Here is a 22,389-nt window from a genome sequence, read left to right on the forward strand (position 1 = left end):
AAGAAACTTCTCCTGCCCCTATCCGTAAAATAAATGGGTTTAGACTAGGGAACGTGTCACTCAGATTACGGGCCCACCCAAAGCGTACCCCCAGCCGCCGTGCCCAGGGTAAGGTGGGTGAGGCTCTCCGGCTCGGCGCGGTCCGGACCGGGAGAGCGTTCGCGTTCCGGAAGCGCGTGTCCCTCGCCGCGCGCCGTCGTCCCCGCCACCGCCCGCTGGGCCGGAGGAGGCGGAGCCGGCGCTGTCCCGGCTCCGGTGCGGGGAAGCAGCTGAGTAGGCGGCGCGGCGGGCTCGGGCGGCCGAAGAGGCTGGCAGGTGGCGCCGGCAGCGCGAGGAGAGCGCCGCCGTGGAGTGGGCGCACCCGGCCAGAGGAGTCCACTCCATGCGTGCGGGCCGCGGCCGGCCCCTGCGAGCCGCCGACATGAAGAAAGACGTGCGGATCCTGCTGGTGGGAGAACGTGAGTCCGCACGCCCGGCCTGGCCGCTGCAGCCCGGGTCTTCCCTGCCCCTGCGTCCCCGGCGACCCCTGCAGCCCCGGGAGCCCCTGCCCCTGCAGTCTGGGTCCTCCCCGTCCCCTCACAGCCCGTCTCTCCGCGGCCCGTCTCTCCGCGTCTCCCCAGGCCTCCCAGCCGCTTCGCTCTGCCCTTTCAGCTGCCTGCCGGCGGCCCTCATCCCCTCACCTCACCTGGGCCCTCCCGAGACCTTTCTTCCCTTTTCCCCAGTCGCTCCCAAGCTGTGTCTCCATTAGCCCCTGACCGCTTGACCGCATCCGTCCGCAGGTCCTCTCCTCCCTTTCTTCTTCGACTCCTTTCCTCCTGGGCCTCACAGTCTCCCAGGCTGCCTGCTTTCAGACCCTCTTGCCTTCCCTGGAGATCCCCTTGTCACTGCCAGGCAGGTGCTGGGATAGGCAGACTGACCAATTGGGATTGCCTGAACTGGCTCCCGGGAGAGCTAGGGGGAGGGGTGCAGAACTATTCGACTTGTGGGCAAGGTCAGCTTTCTGGATTTTTTTGCTCTCACAGTCTTCGCTCCCTCTACGCATTGACATTAATTAAGATAGGGAGCTTTTTAAGCGATGCCTGTACTTTCCGTTGGAATAACTCCTGGCACTCGTGTAATTTCCTCAAAAATTTAGTCTCAACTTCAAGTTATGCAAGTGCTCAATGAATGAGAATTATCCGGGAGGGTCCTTTAGTTGAGGCAATTATTGTTACCCTAAAGGCTGATTTTCGCCCTCTTTGTAAGCATTATTGTTCCATAGTTACTTGGTAGTTAATTCAGAAATAACAACGGGCAGGAGACCGAAACAGATGCATGAGACACCCCTAGAGAGTCTTAGATTTCACCTTTTGAAAATATAATAAAGGAGCAATGCCTCTGTTCATTGACATGAGGACAGAACAACAGGACTCGATATCACTGTGCAAGTTATGTGACTTCATTGCTGGGACTAAAATAAGAAAGTGGACTGGGAGGACTGGATTGTTTCTTTTCGAGTACATTAGTTAATGCTTTGCCATTGCCGTTTTGAAGCATTCTATTCTAAATGACATTCCATTCTTGAGTAGCCCCTCCTGATCACTGTGTTGAGCTCACCAGGAAGAAAGTTAATACATTTTCACTTTCTTCTGTAGTGTTTTTTGATGTGCATTGAAATCTCTGTTCACCTGTTGTTTGGAGAAAACTCCTTTAGAATTAGAATTTAGAAGTAAGCTTAGCCAGACATACTAATAGTTTACTTCTTGGTTTGCAGTTTTAAATTTTAGTTTTCATTTATAACTAGCTATATCTTAATCACCATTTTGCATTGACTTCCTGACAAAAGTTCATGAAGATGTTATGATTCATACATAACAGCTTTTGGAGTGAGGTAGGGAAAATGACTAGATGACCTGCTTAAAAAAATTGATCCTTAAATGTATCAGAAAATAGTTTTATAGTATAGTAATTTTTATAAAAAAAGAAAGATCCTATATTTTGGGGTTAGTTTTTAATATAGGAAGCAATTACATATCATTAGTGTATAGAACATCTAATAGAAATGCTATACATATGTACAATATGTCAGCATTAGGACATTTAAGTTAAAATATTAACAATATTTAGGAATGCATAAAATAGTTTAAAATTTGTTAGAAAAATTACAAGCCATGTTCTGTAGAAATGAAAGCTATTAAGAGAGTTGATAAAACTGTATGTATGTGCAAGAGTTTTCTGACATATTGAACAACTTGACACAGGAGAAAGCCTTAGTTTTTGAGAAAGAAACTTTTTTTTTTTTAAAAGAGATGGGATCTTTGCTGTATTGCCCAGGCTGGAGTGCAGTGGTGCAGTGACCAGTCACAGGCAGAATCTAAGTGTACTATAGCCTCCAACTCCTGGGCTCAAGCTATTCCTCCTGCTTCAGCCTCCCAATTAGCTGGGATGACAGATGCAAACCACTGTGTCTGGCCATAGGAAGACATTTTTCTTAAAAAGTATGGTACCTGAAGCTTTAGCCATCTACCATATATATGATTTTTTCACATTTAAAAATATTAGAAATAGAATTATACTTAATCAGAATGTATAATTTTGTTTATTTATTTATTTAGTGTTTTTCTTTTTAGAGACAGGTTCTTACTCTGTCACCCAGGATGGAGTGTACAGGCTGGAGTGCAGTGGCCAGATCATAGCTCACTGTAATCTGGAATTCTTAGACTGAGCCTCCTGAGTGGCTAGAACTATAGGCATGGACTACTATGCCCAGGCGATTTAAATTTTATTTTTTTGGTAGAGACAGTCTCACAATGTTGCCCAGGCTGGTCTTGAACTCCTGGCCTCAAGCTATCCTCTTGCCTTAGCCTCCCAAAGTGCTGAGATTACAGGCATAAACCACCTTGTGCAGCCTTAATTATTATTATTATTATTATTTTTTTTTTTTTGAGACAGAGTCTCACTTTGTTGTCCAGGCTAGAGTGAGTGCCGTGGCGTCAGCCTAGCTCACAGCAACCTCAAACTCCTGGGCTTGAGTGATCCTTCTGCCTCAGCCTCCCGAGTAGCTGGGACTACAGGCATGCGCCACCATGCCCGGCTAATTTTTTTTATATATATATCAGTTGGCCAATTAATTTCTTTCTATTTATAGTAGAGACGGGGTCTCGCTCTTGCTCAGGCTGGTTTTGAACTCCTGACCTTGAGCAATCCGCCCACCTCGGCCTCCCAAGAGCTAGGATTACAGGCGTGAGCCACAGCGCCCGGCCTATTATTTTAAAGGATGATATTTTGGGGGGAATTGTTTGAGTCTTTACTTTTTGAGATTTAATGTAAACATTTGACAACCGTTAGCCTAGCTGTATTACTTTTAAATGTTAGGTGACATATTAAATATAAGTGCAACCAAGGCTTTTTTAATAGTGGTCTTATACATGGATTTATCTACACCACTGATACTAGAAAAAAGGGTAGCGATGTGAGTTATTACTGTGTTTCCCCCAAAATGAGACAGGGTCTTATATTTATTTTTCCTCAAGAAGATACCCTAGGGCTTATTTTCAGGGGATGTGTTATTTTTTTAAGTACGGTACAACAATCTACATTTATTCAAATATAGTTAAGTTGTCTTCTTCAAGAACATCATCATAACTCTCCAAACCCCGAATTCCATCCTGAATTTCTATTCTATTTCCTTTAGAACTATTTCCTTTAGGCTCTATTTCCTTTAGAACCATTGGCCCCAATCTCTCATGTCAAGCGATAGAGCTCTTATGGGGCAGATGAGAAGGGCTGCTCTAAGTCTTTACCGCTCTGCGATGAAATGCATGGGTTGTGCAGATACACCCATCACTAGGTCTTATTTTCGTGGTAGGGCTTATATTGCACAAATGCTTAGAAATCCTGCTAGGGCTTATTTTATGGGTAGGTCTTATTTTCAGGGAAAGGTGGTACTTGCTAATTTGAACAAGTCTGGTTTTCAGTTGTCATTTTAAGATAGTTAACTGAGGGGAACGGGAAAAGCCAAGAAAAAGAAGTGTCATTTCTGGTGTTATTATGGGAAAGCCTGTTCATTCATTCTTTATCACTTCAGTACATTTTATTGTTGTCAGTCTGTCCCTGAACCACATAGTAGCAGCTTCATTCACTGACGCTCTGAAATAGTCGTGAATGGTTTCAACATTCTGTTGGCTAAACCATTATCTATACTGTTGAGGTGAAATGTATCTTTTCTTGGCTCACTTCTCATCCAGCCAAGCTTTAATGCTAATTACTCAATGACTATTTAGTGCTTAGATCAAAGAAGTTAAGCTGTCTATAAATTTTAAGGTATTTATTTGAAGAGAAAGCTAAAATGTCTTAAATATATGCATCTTAATTATTGAAAATATCAGTGCCATTCAGGCCAAATCAAAAGTCAATTACTATTCTTTAAACAAAACAAAATGTTAAAAGTCTTTAAAAATTCACCCACCCAAAACTTAGTTCTTCAGGTCATAATTTTTTATGGTTGAATTCACTGGCCTAAATTTATATTTAACTAGATTTGCTTTAGTGTGCTTAACAAACATCCCTGTTGAGATAAAATTCACAAAAGCCTTATTATCCTTTTATCTAAATCCCATAGCTACATTAAAAATACACAGGATAGTTTTAGTTTTAATAAAGTCTTGCTTTTAAATTAAATTAGAGATATATTTGTTTTCTAGTGGTCATATTCATTAAAAACATGGGACCAATATCCTCTTTTCAAATGAATCTGATAGCTCTTCTTACCTGGTTTGTCTAACTCAGATTATCTTTGTAACCTCTGATAAATTACTTCAAACTTAGACTGGCTCTGGCCTAGACTTTTGCAATATCCTCTAAATCAGTCTCTCTGCTTCTCTTGTCATCTTCATGTAACAGGCAGATCCATCTTTAAAAAATATCTCAGATCCTGTTACCCACTTTAAAAATTATTTAATGATTTATACTTTCACTTAGAGTCCAAGCTTTTTAATGTAGGCCCACAGAGAAGGCCCTTGCTTCTCTTTTGTACTACTTTCTTCTTTTTTTTCTTCCAATTTTTAATTTTATTATTTTTTGGAGTCAGAGTCTCCCTCACTCTGTTCCCCAGGCTAGAGTGCCCTGGCATCAGCCTAGGTCACAGCAACCTCAAACTCCTGGGCTGAAGCAATCCTCCTGCCTCAGCCTCCCTAGTAGCTGGGACTACAGGTGCTCTTTCTCAAGCTGGTCTTGAACTCCTGAGCTTGCGCGATCCTCCAGCCTCAGCCTCCCAGAGTGCTAGGATTACAGGTGTGAGCCACTGCGCCCACCTGGCCAATTTTGATTTTTAATTTTGGGTACATAATAGTTGTATAGCTACTCTCTCCTTTATTCCTCTCCATACAAGAAGGCCCCGATTTAGGCATTATCCCCATTACTGTGCTTATTTGTTCATTTGTTTCTCTCTTCTTTTTCTTTTGCTGGTGCCTTGGTCTTGGATGTCCATTTGTTTTCCTGTCTATCAGGCTAGAAAGGAAGCTTCATAAAGGCAGAAGATTTGTCTTGTTTGTTGCTATATCCCCAGTGGGTAGAGGAGGTCTGGCACAAAGTGAGCACTCAAATATTTCTTGGAAGAATAAATGAGTTCAAGCTAGTTTAGTTTGTTTTAGACTTGTTTTCCAAACTACTCCTCTCAGTCATAAAAATGTGATCATTCTCCTATCTCTCTCCCTTCTTCCCTCTCTCCCTTCCTTTCTTTTTCCGTTTCCTTATTTATTTATTTTTGTTAGAGGCAGGTCTCACTATGTTATCCAGGCTGGTCTTGAACTCCTGGCTTCAAGCAATCTTCTGCTTCAGCCTCCCAAAGTGCTGAGATTAGAGACACAGCCACCACGCCCCAGCCCATTCTCTTTTCTTACTTAAATCCAGTCTGATGTCATTGTTAGGATTTGAAGAGGTGGCTTCATTCACTCTCTTATTCTGTGTCCTTAGCTTGGTTTTGTTTGGGAGATTCCTGTGTTCTGGCAGTAAAGTAGAACAGTGATTTAGGATGATAATGCCATGTCTGTTTCATGTCTTGGCTGCCAGGAATTATAGTCTTGCCAAGAGGTCAACTTCGCCTTGAAACAACAGAGTCTGTTTTAGAGGATTGAAGGGGTTCGGGGAAGGTTCTTCACTTATAAGCTAGGTGTAAGAGTCAAAGAGACTTAGGTATAAGCCAGCATTTATTTTAGAAAAAAACTCTCTAGGGTCATTTTAAGGCCATATTACTTTCCACTCTGGTCTTTGTTGGAATATTTAAAGATTAAACTGCTCCAGTTTCAATTATACTATTGTTTACTACCTGGGTGATATTCTGTGGCCAAGAATGTTCAGACGTCTGCATGGCCATTCTGCCTAAAGAGTCTATTCTATTCATAAATAGAGTCTTTTCTATATCTTCCTCACGTATGTATTGAAACCTATTCTCCTTTGTTGTTTTTGCTCCTTTGGCACCAGGTGGATACCAGTGTTGATCTGGTTTGAAGGGGAGGGTTAGGTTGTAGCTGTGCGACAGCATTTGTCCTGCAGGCCACAGCATCTGCATATGGTCAGTGAAGTTTTCCTTTGGAACCGTGTTTAGCTATTTCCCCAAATGCTAAAAGTTTCCAGTTAGAAATATAACTCCACAATGTACCCCTAGTGTATTCTAATTATAATAGTTCAGAAAGAGCCAACAAGGCTTCTTAATAAAGAAGCAGATGAAAAATGAGAAGTGGCTCCCTTTGTTTGTTATCAAGAAAAATAGCCAATATGGCTGGTAGGGTGGTAATTGGAACCAGAGAATGTTATTTCTGCTTCACGAATATTAGGAATTTGCTGTCATTTGGAACTAGATGTTCACAAGATGTGATGCAAAGACAAAGAAATTTATAGCCTGGATAAATCTAGATAATTTGTTCTATAGTGATGAATTATGTTTTCCATGGATGACCTACTTAGAAGCATGGAGCCTCAGACCAAATCGTGGCATGTTGTGTTGAACTGGATCAGAAGGCCTTCTGTCCTTGGGGATAATTATGGCCTTGCTTTTAGTTTTTATAGATCACTTCAGTATTTCTCAGGCAAAATAGAAGAAATAGAGACCATTAGATGATTGGCTAACAAAGAATACTATTTTCCCCCTCCATGTTAATATTTATATTTAAACTAAAATTTATTTAAAATATATTTATATTTATATATATTATAAATTTTCATTTGTAATAAATTATTTGTTATACATTTTATTATAAAATATATTTTATATGTAATTGTTCTATAAGTTTTATATTAAATGTAATATTGGTATAATAACTAAAGAAGAGCTTGGGATTTTATTCTCATGGAAGTAATTTTTATTTTCTGCAGCGGTTATTAATAAAAATGTGTCTAGTCTTTATATTCATATCATTGTCTTTATATTCATATCATATTTATTGTTAAGGGACTTTTTTGATTGTAGGCTTATTTAAATAGTTTTTAAAATTTAATATTCTAAAATGTTTTCATTATCTTTAAGGCACTTTTATTTGTATCTTAATTAAAATTCACTTAAGTGGGGAGGAGGGGAGGGGTATATTCACACCTAATGGGTGCAGTGCACACCATCTGGGGAATGGACACTCTCAAAGCTCTGACTTGGGTACCGCATAGGCAATACATATAACCTAAACATTTGCACCCTTGTAATATGCTGAAATAAAAAAAAATAATTAATTAATTAAAAATAAATAAATAAAATTTGCTTAAAAAGTGGCCTATTTTGGCCAAGTGTGGTGGCTCACACCTATAATCCTAGCAGTCTTGGAGGCTGAGGCAGAAGGATTGCTTGAGCTCAGGAGTTGTGACCAGCCTGAGCAAGAGTGAGACCCTGTTTCTACCAAAAATAGAAAAACTAGCTGGGCATCGTGGCATGAACCTGTATTCACAGCTACTTGGGAGGCTGAGGCAAGAGGATCACTTAAGCCCAGGAGTTAGAGTTTGCAGTGAGTGATGATGCCACTGCACTCTAGCCGGGGTGACAGAGCAAGACTCTGTTTTGTTTTTTTTTTTTTTTTAAAGTGGCCTATTTTAATTTTAAACTTGCTGCTTCATTATTTCTTTGATCGCCTCTCTCAGGGTTAGGTAGGCAGGCTTTAAGGGAAGCAAAAAGCTCTAGTTTAGATTCATTGAAGCATTTCTTAAGTCAGGCACATCTGTATAATCCTTTATTAAAGTAGCTATTATCACTAGTCTTCCAAAAGGCTACTGATGAAAACATGCTGGATTTTCCCCCTAAGTTCACTGTAGTCGGTCTGTCTTGTTCCAATTTTGAACTTTTTTTTTTTTTTTTTTTTGAGACAGTGTCTCACTTTGTTGCCCAGGCTAGAGTGAGTGCCGTGGCATCAGCCTAGCTCACAGCAACCTCAAACTCCTGGGCTCAAGCGATCCTGCTGCCTCAGCCTCCCGAGTAGGTGGGACTACAGGCATGCGCCACCATGCCTGGCTAATTTTTTCTGTATAAATTAGTTGGCCAATTAATTTCTTTGTATTTATAGTAGAGATGGGGTCTCACTCTTGCTCAGGCTGCTTTCGAACTCCTGACCTTGAGCAATCCGCCCACCTTGGCCTCCCAGGGTGCTAGGATGACAGGCGTGAGCTACCTGCAGTTGGCCCAATTTTGGACTTTTTAAAAAAAGAAAATTACTCTTGGATTTTTATGTGGAAGAGATTCATGTTCTTTGATTTTTTTTTTTTTTTTTTTGAGACAGAGTCTCTCTTTGTTGCCCAGGCTAGAGTGAGTGCCATGGCGTCAGCCTAGCTGACAGCAACCTCAAACTCCTGGGCTCAAGCGATCCTGCTGCCTCAGCCTCCAGAGTAGCTGGGACTACAGGCATGCACCACCATGCCCGGCTAATTTTTTCTCTATATATTAGTTGGCCAATTAATTTGTTTGTATTTATAGTAGAGACGGGGTCTCGGTCTTGCTCAGGCTGGTTATGAATGATTTTTTTTTTTTTTTTTTAAGAGACCACATCTTGCTGTTGCCCATGCTGATCTCAAAACCTCTGGACTCAAGCAATCCTCCCAGCTCAGCCTCCCAAGAAGCTAGAACTACAAGCACAGGCCACTGTGCCTAGCCATGTTCTTTCATTTTTTAAAGGGTCTTTTATTATGCAATTACTCCACAAACTAGATGATATTTTTTATCATAGTGAGTGCTAAATTGCCTCAAATTCTTTTCCAGATAAGTTAGGATATGAATAAATAAAATAAATATATCACACTTTAAAAGGTAGTAGCTGATATAAGTAACTGATATTGGATTATTCCCACTCTTTGATACCACTGTCCTGTATGTTTGTGTGTTCAAGCATAAGTAAAGCTATTTAATTGTAGTCTTTACAATGCCTCCTTTTCTGCCACACTGTTTCCTTTCCTGCATCTGAGGCATGCCCTGTTGGAATAGGCCTGGTAGCAGGTTTGTACTTTAGCAGGAGCCTGCTGCTACCCAGGCAGCCAGAACTGTTCTTCAGGCTAATGAGCTGAACTGTGAAGAAATCTGAATTTCCCATAATGTTGGTTTTCTATTCTGAAAATATCACTGGAGACATAGTGGGTCCATGAGGAAAGCAGAAGGGGACTGACGGGGAAAAAGGTTGTTCTAATGTGATTTTAAGAAGAGAGGTGAGGAAGAATAGATGAGTTTTAAGGGTCATGATGAGGGAGGGGACTTCAAAGGTAACTGGGAATACCTGTTGAAAGCCTGAATTTTGCTAAGGGATCTTGAGTGAATGGGATTAAGGAGCAACAACTTATTAACTTTCTTGGAAACTAGTAGGCTTTTAGTGTTGGCGATTGGCTTAACTTTGATCACTTTGTTTAACCTTTTTGAACCATGGATTAAAGATTGGGTAAGGGCTAGCCCCAGTGGCACATGCCTATAATCCTAGCACATGGGGGAGGCTGAGGTGGGAGGATTGCTTGAGTCCAGGAGTTCAAGACCAGCCTGGGCAATAGTGAGAGCCCGTCCAATGCAAAAAATAAAATTAGTTCGACAGTACGATCAAAGTCGAAAAAAAAAAAATAAATAAATAAAATTAGGTGGGTGCAGTCACTCATGCTTGTAGTCCCAGCTACTTGTGAGGCTAAGGCAGTTTGAGGTTGCAGTGAGCCATCATGACGCCATTGCACTCTACCCTGTCTCCAAAAGAAAAACGTTAGATAAGTTTCTTCTGAAACTGGTGAGGGCCTTAGAGTGGTGGGACATGAGCAAAATTTTCAAAAAGTTTCATTTGTTAACTTATCTTAAAAGACAAAAAAAAGGCCGGGCGCGGTGGCTCACGCCTGTAATCCTAGCACTCTGGGAGGCCGAGGCGGGCGGATTGCTCGAGGTCAGGAGTTCAAAACCAGCCTGAGCAAGACCCCGTCTCTACCAAAATATAGAAAGAAATTAATTGACCAACTAAAAATATATATACAAAAAAAAATTAGCCGGGCATGGTGGCGCATGCCTGTAGTCCCAGCTACTAGGGAGGCTGAGGCAGTAGGATCGCTGAGCCCAGGAGTTTGAGGTTGCTGTGAGCTAGGCTGACGCCACGGCACTCACTCTAGCCTGGGCAAGAAAGTGAGACTCTGTCTCAAAAAAAAAAAAAAAAAAGACAAAAAAAAAAAAAAGATTTGAAAAGTAATTAAATTTAAAAAAATTTTAAAGAGGTAATTCTGAAAAAAAGATTATGAGAGAATCAAGATCTTAAAGGCATTAAGACAGGCAAATTTCTCAAGAACCAAAAGTAGGACTGATTTTCCTTTTGGTTACCAAGGAGCATCTTAGTTATTGCGTATCTACTTCATTTTTCCCATTCTTAATGTAGTAGATCAGGGATAAGAGAGCAAAGATGTTTAAAATGTCCAGGAGAGCTCTTCAAAAACGGAAAGGTTTCTGGGAACATCTGTGCTGGTGGTAGTTGTGGGATTTTGGAGACACTAGGAAAAAAGCAGACATCTCTTCTGGGACCAGAGAGGCCCAGAAGTTCAAAGGTCACAGGAATTATAAAGGCATTGGATCCCTTAAAAGGCTTGTTGTTTTGAGTAACTGGGTGTTATAGTACTGCTAAAATAAATGACATAAATAAAGTACAAGGCCTGATAGACTTGAGGAGACTTCACAGAAGCATTCTGTCTGCTGTATGTTATTTGTATAAACCAACTGTTAAAGTAGAAGACTCACAAGAAGAACCATTGTGAGTCAGGGACCATCTGCTGTATTGCCAGCATTAAATACATTTTCAACTTATGATATTTTTGATTTATGATGGGTTTATGGGGAAGTAATCTCATGGTAAGTCAAGAAGCATCTATATTTTGCTGCCATTGTATATACTCATGTGGAATTAGGATGGACTGCTATGGATGTTGAGAGGAATGCTGAGTTAGCTGAAGGTTTGGGGTTGCTGGGACCTTAAACAAAGCCATGATGAATGGAGTTATTAAGGAAAACGGGTTATAAAATGTTGCATGTAAGTCAGCAAGATCTAGAAGTTCCTGGACCCTCGGGGAGTCCGACTTTGTTCTTGTAGCTAGACAAATATTTCTGCTAAATCACTTTTCCATATATAATTAAAACAGATACAATTTGCAGATCTTTCTGTCATTTCTAGGGTACTGTATCTTATCTAACATTAACATACACTTTTTCTTGTGTTACAGACCTGTTTTCTTTTTTTTTGAGTCAAAGTTTCGCTTTGTCGCCCCGGGTAGAGTGCAGTGGCATCATTGGACTTCACTGCAACCTCAAACTCCTGGGCTCAAGCGATCTTCCTGCCTCCGCCCCTGGAGTAGGTGGGACTACAGGCAAGCCAAGATGCTTGGCTAATTTTTCTATTTTTAGTAGAGACGAAGTCTCACTCTTGCTCAGGTTGGTCTCAAACTCTTGAGCTCAAGCAGTCTTCCTGCCTTGGCCTCCCAGAGTGCTAGGATTACAGGCGTGAGCCACTGTGCTCAGCCTAGACCTATTTTCTAGGTATACTACATGGTAGTTTAAGTATATATTATAAACATTTAGATAACATCTAGTCCAACCTCCACCTTTTTCTTTTTAACTGATGAGAAAACTAAGGTCTAGAGAGTGTCAGTGACAACTCAGGATCATACTGCTAAAGGTAAAAGCTTGTTTCTGAATCTAGATTTTTTGGCTCCTGCCCGTGCTCACTTAACTCCTTTAATTCAAACTCATCATCATCATCACAGCAACTACCATTTGTTTACTTAATATGTTCCAGGTATTGTGCTAAGCATTATACAGTTCTTGTCTTAAGTAATCCTCTTAACAATTCTGTGAGGTAGGTCTGTATTATGTTTTTTTTAATTTTTAAAAAATTTTTATTTTTTTTACTTCCCGCACCTTCCTACCCCTGCTTTCTCTGCTATATTTTATAGATGAACAAAGTGAAACTTGATGACTTGCCCAAGGAAACACAGCTATTAAGTACTAGAACTAGGATTTCAACCCAATTCTGTCTGATTCCAAAGGCTGTGTTCTTTTTTCTTTTTGATGAATTATTTATATAAAAGGTAATAAAGAATAATAAAACAAATACCCATCACTCAGCTGAAGAAATAAAATATTACCAGTTGACACTCCCTTCCCATTTTATTGTCCTCTTTTTCCCTCAGAAGTAATCATCTACTTTCCTGAGTTTCAGTCTGTGCTCTTAACCACTCAGCTATACAGCTGCATTTATTAAGTGCCATATGATTTCCTTTGAGCTAGGGATTCAAAAATGAACAATATGGTATGTTCTCTGCCCTTGAGGATTTTCCTGTGGGTGACAGTGAAATACTTGTTCTTTAATCTTTCTGGTGATGCTCAGTGGCTGGTTGGAAATGTCATACTTTCATCAAGGAGGTCTAAGAAGTCCTTCAGAAGATCACTGGTGATATGCTAGAAGGTTGCCTAGGTATCACACAGGTGAAACACTGTCTTAAGAATACATACTACTTAACTGGATCACTGATTATTAATTTATGTTTACAGACATCTGGGAGAAATAGATACCTTTCTTTCTTTTCTTCCCTTCCCTTCTCTTCCCCTTCTTCCCCTCCCTTCTTCCTCCTCTCTCCTCCTCCTCCCTTCCTCATTTTTAAATTATATGATTGAACATAGCACCTGATCCATGTGTTTATGGAAATTTTGTCTTATTTAATACATTTTTTGTATTATCCCCACATAGTATCTAAGACTAAACTTTGTACTTATAAGACAATCAGGTAAATAATTATCAAATGAACTAATAGTAGGAGTCTGCACAAAAAAGATAGGTCATATAGAAGCGTATATTAATACTTTGTGTGTTCTTCTAATGTTTTTCCTAGTTTGATCCAGGCAGGATGCAGATGTATCTGGGTAGAACTACTAGTGATCTTGGGTAGAAGATCTATTATAGTGTTTCTCAGGGTTTTTTAAAGCTGTAACTTAACTTTCATGCCCTCTGACACCAACTGAATGTCCTACAACTCAATTCCATTCTAATGCTACCCAGAGTTAGCATCAGATTTCACCAAAGAGCAAGTTTCCCAAAAAGATTGCCCTTACTTCAAACACCAGGTGCAAGTGGGGCCCAGGTGCAAGCTACTTGCACTTAAGCCTGGCTGAGTACAAATTCAGGGTTTCCCACAACCCCTCAGGTTCATTTATTTGCTAGAATAACTCACAGAACTCAGCAAAGTGCTATACTTAAAATTATACAAATGAACAGCCAGATGAAGGCATACATAAGGAAAGGTCTGGAAGGGTCCTGAGTGCAAGAGCATTCCCCCATAGAGTCAAGGTGCACCATCTTCCTGGTTCTTTTATCTGTTCGCCAACCAGGAAGCTCTCCTGAGCTTTGATGTCTAGAGTTTTTATATGGGGTTTCATTATGTAAGCATGACTTATTAAATCATTGGCCATGTGGTTGAACTCAATCTCCAGTCCCCCTTTTGTCCTTGGATGTTTTGAGTTGGGGCTGAAAGTTCCAACCTTCTAATCATGTACTTGGTTTTTCTGGTGACCAGCCCCCATCCTGAAGCTGTCTTGCTCCATTCCCTCTCCTCCCTATGAGTCACCTCATTAGGATGATGAACTCTGATGTGGCTGAAAGGGGCTCATTATTCATAACAAAAGATGCCCCTTTCATCCAGGAAATTCCATGGGATTCTGTAGCTCTATGCCAGGAACTGGGGACAAGACAAGATGGATTTATTATATCACACCCTCCTTAATATTATTTGAAATTTCAACATTATTTTTTTCTAAAAACTAATTGAACAAAGTAATTTTAGAACTTTTTTTGAATTGCCTCAGCAGTTACCTGCTATTCACAGCTCTCCAGTTGCTTTTGAGAAAAGCTTTGGGGGGCTGACACAGTTGCTCATGCCGGTAATCCTGGCACTCTGGGAGGCTGAAGGATCGCCCAAGGTCAGGAGTTTGAAACCAGCCTGAGCAAGAGCCAGACCCTGTCTCTACTAAAAATAGAAAGAAATTAATTGGCCAACTAAAAAATATATAGAAAAAATTAGCCAGGCATGGTGGCACATGCCTGTAGTCCCAGCTACTTAGGAGGCTGAGGCAGAAGGATTGCTTGAGCCCAGGAGTCTGAGGTTACTGTGAGCTAGGCTGATGCCACGGTACTCTAGCCGGGGCAACAGAGTGAGACTGAATAAAAAAAAAAAGAAAAGCTTTGAATGGAAGTTCTAGAAGCTCCAGGAAGTGAGACTGATTTCCCTAGTGGTAGTGCGGAAGCTATAGCTCTACTGTTGTTGGGCAAAGTGAAAGCAAGTCACAAATTTCAGTCTGAAGTGTCAGAGGTCCTTTTTCCATTCCTATAAAATTAGAAAATTTAGTTCCTTATCCAAGTGTTTCCAAATATTTTGTTATTGTGTTAGTGTAGACTCATACCCTAAATATATACCTTATATATAAATTATAATTCAATAAAAATTATGTGGCACAGGAGTAGTTCAAAGGAGGAAGTAGAAGAATTGAGAGCTAAATCTCTGGTATGCCTTCAAGGATGAGGTAGATTTGAACTGCCCTTGAAAGGTAATTAGGATTTGGAAAAAGTAGAGAGGAGAAAGGGAAGGACATTTTAGATGAGGAAAACCATGCAAGGGGGACAGGATTCATTGTGGCTTATTTGTACTTACACAAAACAGAATGGCCTTATTCAAGCAAACTGTACCTGTGGGGAATAGTGGGGAATAAGATTAGATAGGTGAGCTGGAGTTAGATTGTGTATGATTTTCAAAGGCCAGTAGAATGGTTTCACCTTGCTGTGGTAGGTAATTGAGAGTCAAAGAAGTTTTTTGATTAGGTGAGTTAGAAAATGAAAAGAGTATGTAAGGAAAAATGGACTGGTATTTGTTTTGTTGGCAGATTAATAAGGGAAGAGACTGGAGCCGGGGGTAGAAAGGTGGCAACTGGGAGGTGCCATAATTAGGGAAATAGAGTGCCATAATTAGGGAATAAAAGTGCCATAATTAGGGAAATAGAGGAACAAAGAGGAAGAAATGAATATTAGAAATTTCTAAGGAAAATTTGGCAGATCTTGACTGCTAAATACAGAGGAAAAGTGAATCAGAGATGGTACAGTTTTTGAATTTTTCTTTTTATCCTGATGTGTAGAAGGTGTTAAATAACTATGTAAGTCTCTTAGAATGTGATATGCGTAAAAGTTGAGAAGACCTAGTAACTATGATAAGTGGTATCCCCAGCATCAGCAATAGTGCCTGGCATGTAGACCTGTTTCAGAAATATTTGTTGAAGGGATGAAAGAATGCACTTAACCCTGTCAACCTTTGGATGAATTTCAATTGCCCTCTGTCAGTTTAGAACATGCCAATTTTTACTACCAAAAAATGACTTTTAAAATAATACTTACTGATCTTTTATAGTAGCAAAAATTTTGTTTATTTTAGAAAATTTGTGACTTGGAAATTCACGCTAAGAAAAAAGAGAAAATCTAGAAAATATGGAAAAGTACAAAAAAGGAAATTACAATTACGTTTACTTCAGAGGAAACCACAGTTGGTATATATATTGTGCAGGGCTTTTTTCTGTGTAGTTACATATTATAAAATGGGATCATATTGCACATGTTGATTTATACCTGTATAAATGTCATTTTTAAAAGTAAAATGAGCCAGGCACGGTAGCTTGTACTTGTATTCCAGCTACTTGGGAGACTGAAGCAAGAGGTTTGCTTGAGCCCAGGAGTTTGAGGCTGTAGTGAGCTGTGATCATGCCACTGCACTTCGGCCTGGGCACCAGAGCAAGACCTTATCTCTAAAAACTAAATAAATAAATGTAACGATGGAACAATTTGAGCCTCCAAATAATGACAACAGTGGATTACAACCTATAAAATAATAGGATGATATGAGAATCCATCAGTCTATACTCATATATACATGCATACCTTGGAGACATTGCAAGTTTGGTTCTGCACCACAGCAATAAAAAAGTTATATGCACTGGGAAACTACATTGTACTATGTAGTCCATTAAGTGTTCAATATCATGTCTTAAAAAATGTAGATACCTTAATTTAAATATACTTTATTGCTAAAAAGATGCCAAACATCGTCTGAGCCTTCAGTGAGTTGTAATCTTATTTGCTGGTGAAGGGTCTTACCTCAGTGTCGATGGCTGCTGACTGATCAGGGTGGTGCTTGCTGGAGGTTGGGGTGGCTGTGGCAATTTTTAAAAACAAGGCAACATTGATTCACTCTTCCTTTCATAAAAGATTTCTCTGTAGCATGTGATGCTATTTGATAGCATTTTGCCCACAGTTAAACTTCTTTCAAAATTAGAATCAATCCTCCCAAACCCTGCCACTGCTTCATCAGCTAAGTTTATGTAATTCTCCAAATCCTTTGTCGTCATTTCAACAGTGTTCACAGAATTTTCACCAGAACCACATCTCAAGAAACCACTTTCTTTGTTCATGCTTTATAAGTAATTCCTCATCTGTTCAAGTTTATCTTGAGATTGCAGTAATTCAGTCCATTGATCTCACCTTTCAACATGCTTTTCTCACTAAGCTTAATCATTTCTAGCTTTTGATTTAAAGTGAGAGATGTGCAACTCTTCCTTTTACTTGAACACTTAGAGGCTACTGTAGGGTTGTAAATCAGCCTAATTTCAGGATTGTTGTGTCTCAGGGAATAAGGAGGCCCAAGATGAGAGAGAGAGAGAGAAAGACAGAAGAACAGCTGGTCAATGGAGCAGTCAGAACACATACAACATTTATAGATTAAATTCATTGTCTAATATGAGCACGATTCTTGGTGCCCCAGAACAATTATAGTATTAACAGGTGCAAGTGCCTGTGGCACCAGCTACTTGGGAGGCTGAGGTGGGAGGATGGCTTGATCCCTGGAATGCTGAGCTGTAGTGTGCTATGCGATTCTGGTGTCTGCACTAAGTTTGGCATCAATATCATGACCTTTGGGAATGGAAGACCCCCAGATGGCCTAATGAGGGCTGAACTGGCCCAGGTTGGAAATGGAGCAGGTCAAAATTTCTGTGCCGTTGCGTAGTGGGAAGGTGCCTATGAATAGCCACTGCACTCCAGCCTGGGCAACATAACAAGACCCTGTCTCTTAAAAAAAAAAAAAAAAAGTAAGATTACTGATCACATGTAATCCTAGCACTCTGGCCGAGGCTGGTGGATCGCTCAAGGTCAGGATTTCGAAACCAGCCTGAGCAAGAGCGAGACCCCGTCTCTACTAAAAATAGAAAGAAATTAATTGACCAACTAAAAATATATGTACAAAAAGTTAGCCGGGCATAGTGGTGCATGCCTGTAGTCCCAGCTACTCAGGAGGCTGAGGCAAGAGGATTGCTTGAACCCAGGAGTTTGAGGTTGCTGTGAGTTAGGCTGACACCATGGCATTCTAGGCTGGGCAACAGAGTGAGACTCTGTCTCCAAAAAAAAAATCACTGATCACAGATCACCATAACAGATATAACAATAATGAAAAAGCTTGAACTATTGTGAAAATTACCAAAATGTAACCCAGAGACATAAAGTGAGCATACATTACTGGAAAAATGGCACCAATAGACTTGCTCAAAACAGAGTTTTCACAAACCTTCAATTTGTAAAAAAACGCAGTATCTGCAAAGTGCAATAAAGTGAAACAAAGTATGCCTCTCTCTCTGTGTGTGTGTGTGTGTGTGTGTGTGTGTGTGTGTGTGTGTGAGAGAGAGAGAGAGAGAGGAATCATAAGGGAAAGTTTTTCCTTACAGTACAATGTGAAGTATTGTAGAACTATTGATAGAAATAGAAAATCACTATCTAGTAACTACTACAGCAATGTTTCATTCAAGCAAGAATCGTCAATGAGTGCTGAGACTTGTAGGCAAAAGTTTGATGAGAATTAGGATATTTACATAGTATCCTTACAAGATACTTATTAAATACAAAGGGAAGAATAATAACTTCAGAGTATAGAAACCTGGTAGATACCACCTCATCCAAGTGATCACAGTGGACCTCACTAGTAATGGGACAAATTGATGTTATCTGCCTTTTGCTATGATGCACTGAGAGGAACACAGTATCACTTCTGGATTATTCCTGCCAAAAATGCAAAAACATTAAAAAATATTAAGTCATGAAAAACAAAAAGAATAAGAAACTCTTTCAAATTAAAGAAAGCTAAAGAAACATGACAACCAAATGCAGTATTTGATCCTGGACCAGAAAAAAAATTTTTTTTTTCTTTGCTATAAAGGATAATAGTGAGACAATTGATAAGATGTGAGTAAGGTCTATAGGATTGTATTGGTGTTAATTTCCTACTCTTGATGCTGTAGTATGGTTATGTAAAAGAATGACCTTGTTTTTAGAAAATACACACTAAGGCACACTTACTCTCAAATGGTTTAAAAAAAAAAATATATATATATATATATATATAGGGAGACAATTGTAATGCAAATATGGTAAAATGTTAACCTGTGGGGAATCTGGGTAAAGGATAGACACGAATCCTTTGTATTATTTTTGCAGTTTCTCTGTCTAAAATTTTCTCAAAATAAGTTAAAGGAAAAAAAAGTAAAACTGAGCCAGAGCTGATGAATTAGTCACCAGTGAATCAGTAAATATTTTAATTAGCTATTTCTTATTTTCTTTTTCTTTTTTTTTTTCCTACCATATACAACCTGAAGATTAATTAGCTGTTTAAAAAACAGTGTGTTTGTGTATGTGATCCATGCTATCTTTAGGGGTTACCATTCCCTTTTGATATTATTAACTGTTAGTGATTTTTTTTTTAAGTATGACATAGTAAAGAGAAAGCACTGGCTTGGCCAGCCAGAGATGAGTCAGTTTGCAACTAACCTTTTTTTTTTGAGACAGGATCTTATTCTGTTACTCAGGCTGCAGTGCAGTGGCACTGACATAGCTCACTGTAGCTTCAGACGCCTAGACTCAAGCAGTCCTCTTGCTTCAGCCTCCCAAGTAGCTGAGACTATAGGCATGCACCACTATGCCTGGATAATTTTTTAATTTTTTTTTTTGTACAGATGGGGTGTTATTATGTTGATCAGGCTGTTCTAAAACTCCTAGCCTCAAGCAATCATCCTGCCTCAGCCTCCCAAACTGCTGGGATTGCAGGATGAGCCACCACACCTGACCTGCTGCTAATCTTGTGAGGCCTTGAGAAAATCACTCTCTGGGTCCCAGTTTCCTCATCTGAAAATTTTGCAGGGAGCCGAATAAACTGACATTGTTGACTAGGTTCCAGCAGTTGTATGATGATTGTCTCTGAATTCACTGACATCATCGGAACCAGTGAAACGTTAACCTTATTGTCTGCCACTTGGAAAAGGCCCACGCTTTCTTACACAAGTCAGTTGAAAAGATCCATAGAAATCAGCTAGAAGACACCTGTTAAACCATCAGTACTCAGTTGTTCACAGCACCCTCTAAGTTGTTTTGACTATCCTTCCTGTCTTCCAGCCATTTATTATTTTCCCAGAGACTTGACTTGCGTTTTCAGTTTACTCTTTGTTTTAATCATTTAAGAAGGCAATGCAACTTTTCCTAACTTAAAAGAAATTCCCATTTAGACTTTACTTTTGAAAACTATATTTGCTATTATGGCAGAGGTTAATAGGCAGGTAGACTGTTTTCCTCTAGAATCATAAAAGGATTTAGTTGATAAGCAATTGAATGTCTAACAATACTAATTATATGATCAAAAAGTGATGACAAGGCCAGGCGAGGTGGCTCACGCCTGTAATCCTAACACTCTGGGAGGCCGAAGCAGGCGGATTGCTCAAGGTTAGGAGTTCGAAACCAGCCTGAAGGAGACCCCCCCCCCGTGTCTACCAAAAGTAGAAAGAAATTAATTGACCAACTAAAAATATATATACAAAAAATTAGCCGGGCATGGTGGTGCAAGCCTGTAGTCCCAGCTACTTGGGAGGCTGAGGCAATAGGATCGCTGAGCCCAGGAGTTTGAGGTTGCTGTGAGCTAGGCTGATGCCATGGCACTCACTCCAGCCTGGGCAACAAAGTGAGACTCTGTCTCAAAAACAAAAAACTCTGTATCCATTATACAATAACTCTTCCTTTCTCCCCTCCCAGGTGGTTTTTATGTATTGACATGGAATATTGCCTAAATGCATAATTAATTGATAAAGAAAAACTGCATAGTAGTGTTAATACCATGATTCCACTATGGTAAACTATTATAAGTTAACATAAATATAGGAAAAATCTGGGAGAATATAAATATTAAACTGTTAGTGAGGGATTTAATAGGAGACTTTTACTTTCACATTATATATTTTGGTAATTTTTTTAAAACCAATGAGTATGTGTTAATTTTTGGGGGGAGACAGAGTCTTGCTCTGTGACCCTGGCTAGAGTACAGTAGCATCATCCTAGCTTACTGCAATCTCAAACTCCTGGGCTCAAGCAATCCTCCTGCCTCAGCCTCCTGAGTAGCTGGGACTACAGGCGTGCTCCGTGACACCCGGCTAATTTTTCTATTTTTAATATAGACCGGTCTCACTCTTGCTCAGGTTGGTCTTGAACTTCTGAGCTCAAGCAGTCTTTCGGCCTCGGCCTCCCAGAGTCCTGAGATTACAGGTGTGAGTTACCACACCCGACCAAGTATATGTTACTTTTCTAAGCAGCAAAAAAAGATGTACTTTTAAGCATTATACTAAAACTTGGTAATTTGGATTCATTTGATTTTACATAACAAATAACAGACTTCCTTATGTGGTCGCTGAATCTGAGCTTATGTAGAATCTAAACACTTTACTAAAGTAATACTTTTTCTTTTCACAGCTAGAGTTGGGAAGACATCACTGATTATGTCTCTCGTCAGTGAAGAATTTCCAGAAGAGGTAAACATTTTATTTCTTTTACATATTTACAATTTTTTAAATTGATCAAAATTGAGTTAAAGTGAAATAAACTCTACCCTTTTTTTGCACGTGTTTCCTGACAGTTGTGACCTTTGTTTTTTAACTGAAGGAAATGCTTCAGTGATGACAATTGTGACCTTTTAAAAGGCTCATCTTAGTTTATAGAGGACATCTGTGAAACACGGTATAGAAGAAAGAACCGAACTAGATCTAAGTTTGCCTAAGTCCTTTGCCTTTCCCACCTTTGACCTTGTCTGGGGCATTTGTCCTCTTTGTGACTCAGTTATCTCATCTGTGAAATGGGAGTGGAAGGGAAATCATCTATCTAAGCTCTACAACCCTTTCTTAAAAGTAAAATGTCACTCATAAGTTCAAAATGTAAAAGATATGATGAGCATTCCCGTTGAAGTTAGGATGAAAGATGTGGATCCCCGCTTCACTTCTGCCCGGTACTTCCCAGTCTTTGAGGTGTTTTGGTCAGAACCACTAAAATTCTGACACATAATTTCGAAAACCTTTAATATTATCTGCCTGCTTTGCTTTACAAATGATGAAACTAATTCATTCCACCTTTGCCTACCTCAAAGGATTGTTGTAGATCTCAAATGAGATGAACTCAATAGTAGTGAACTGCCACCAAAAGTAGTAAGGTGGTTTTATTACTACTGGCAGTATATTTTGGAAATTCCAGTGTGTGGGGCTATTGACTAAATCTTTATGTAAATTTAGGATATTGTTATAGGGAGTGGGATCCATGCAATGGGATAAAAATGATTTCTATGTATTTCTTACATAGAAGGTATTATTAGTGTCACAGTTTACATTTATCCTATCTTTAGGTTAGGTAGGAATAGCTTTATAATTTCATTGTTCAGACAGGAATGTGATGTGTTATGTAATAGTTGTTTTCAACACTTATAGCTGCCACATGACCATTGATGTTTTGCTTTTTTTTCTTAGATAAGATAGTTAAATAAGTAATTACTTAATTTAAGAAA

The 22,389-nt window shown here is 39.6% G+C and overlaps 1 protein-coding gene across 6 annotated transcripts in view; it reads left to right on the forward strand.

The window, feature by feature from the left end:
• Nucleotides 1–207: 207 nt before the first annotated feature.
• Nucleotides 208–22,389, forward strand: part of RHOT1 (ras homolog family member T1) — a 67,822-nt gene continuing 45,640 nt past the window's right edge. For 4 of the 6 annotated variants that reach the window (XM_012737205.2, XM_012737474.2, XM_012737314.2 and 1 more), the window contains exons 1-2: nucleotides 208–458; nucleotides 21,312–21,370. In XM_012737205.2, the coding sequence (XP_012592659.1) occupies nucleotides 383–458; nucleotides 21,312–21,370 (135 nt within the window). In that variant the 5' untranslated portion in view covers nucleotides 208–382. The remainder of the gene's footprint in view (nucleotides 459–21,311; nucleotides 21,371–22,389) is intronic. The other 2 variants (XM_075994347.1, XM_075994346.1) reach the window with 2 other exon arrangements.

This window comes from Microcebus murinus, chromosome 18, assembly GCF_040939455.1.
Source record: "Microcebus murinus isolate Inina chromosome 18, M.murinus_Inina_mat1.0, whole genome shotgun sequence".
Lineage (NCBI taxonomy): Eukaryota > Metazoa > Chordata > Mammalia > Primates > Cheirogaleidae > Microcebus > Microcebus murinus.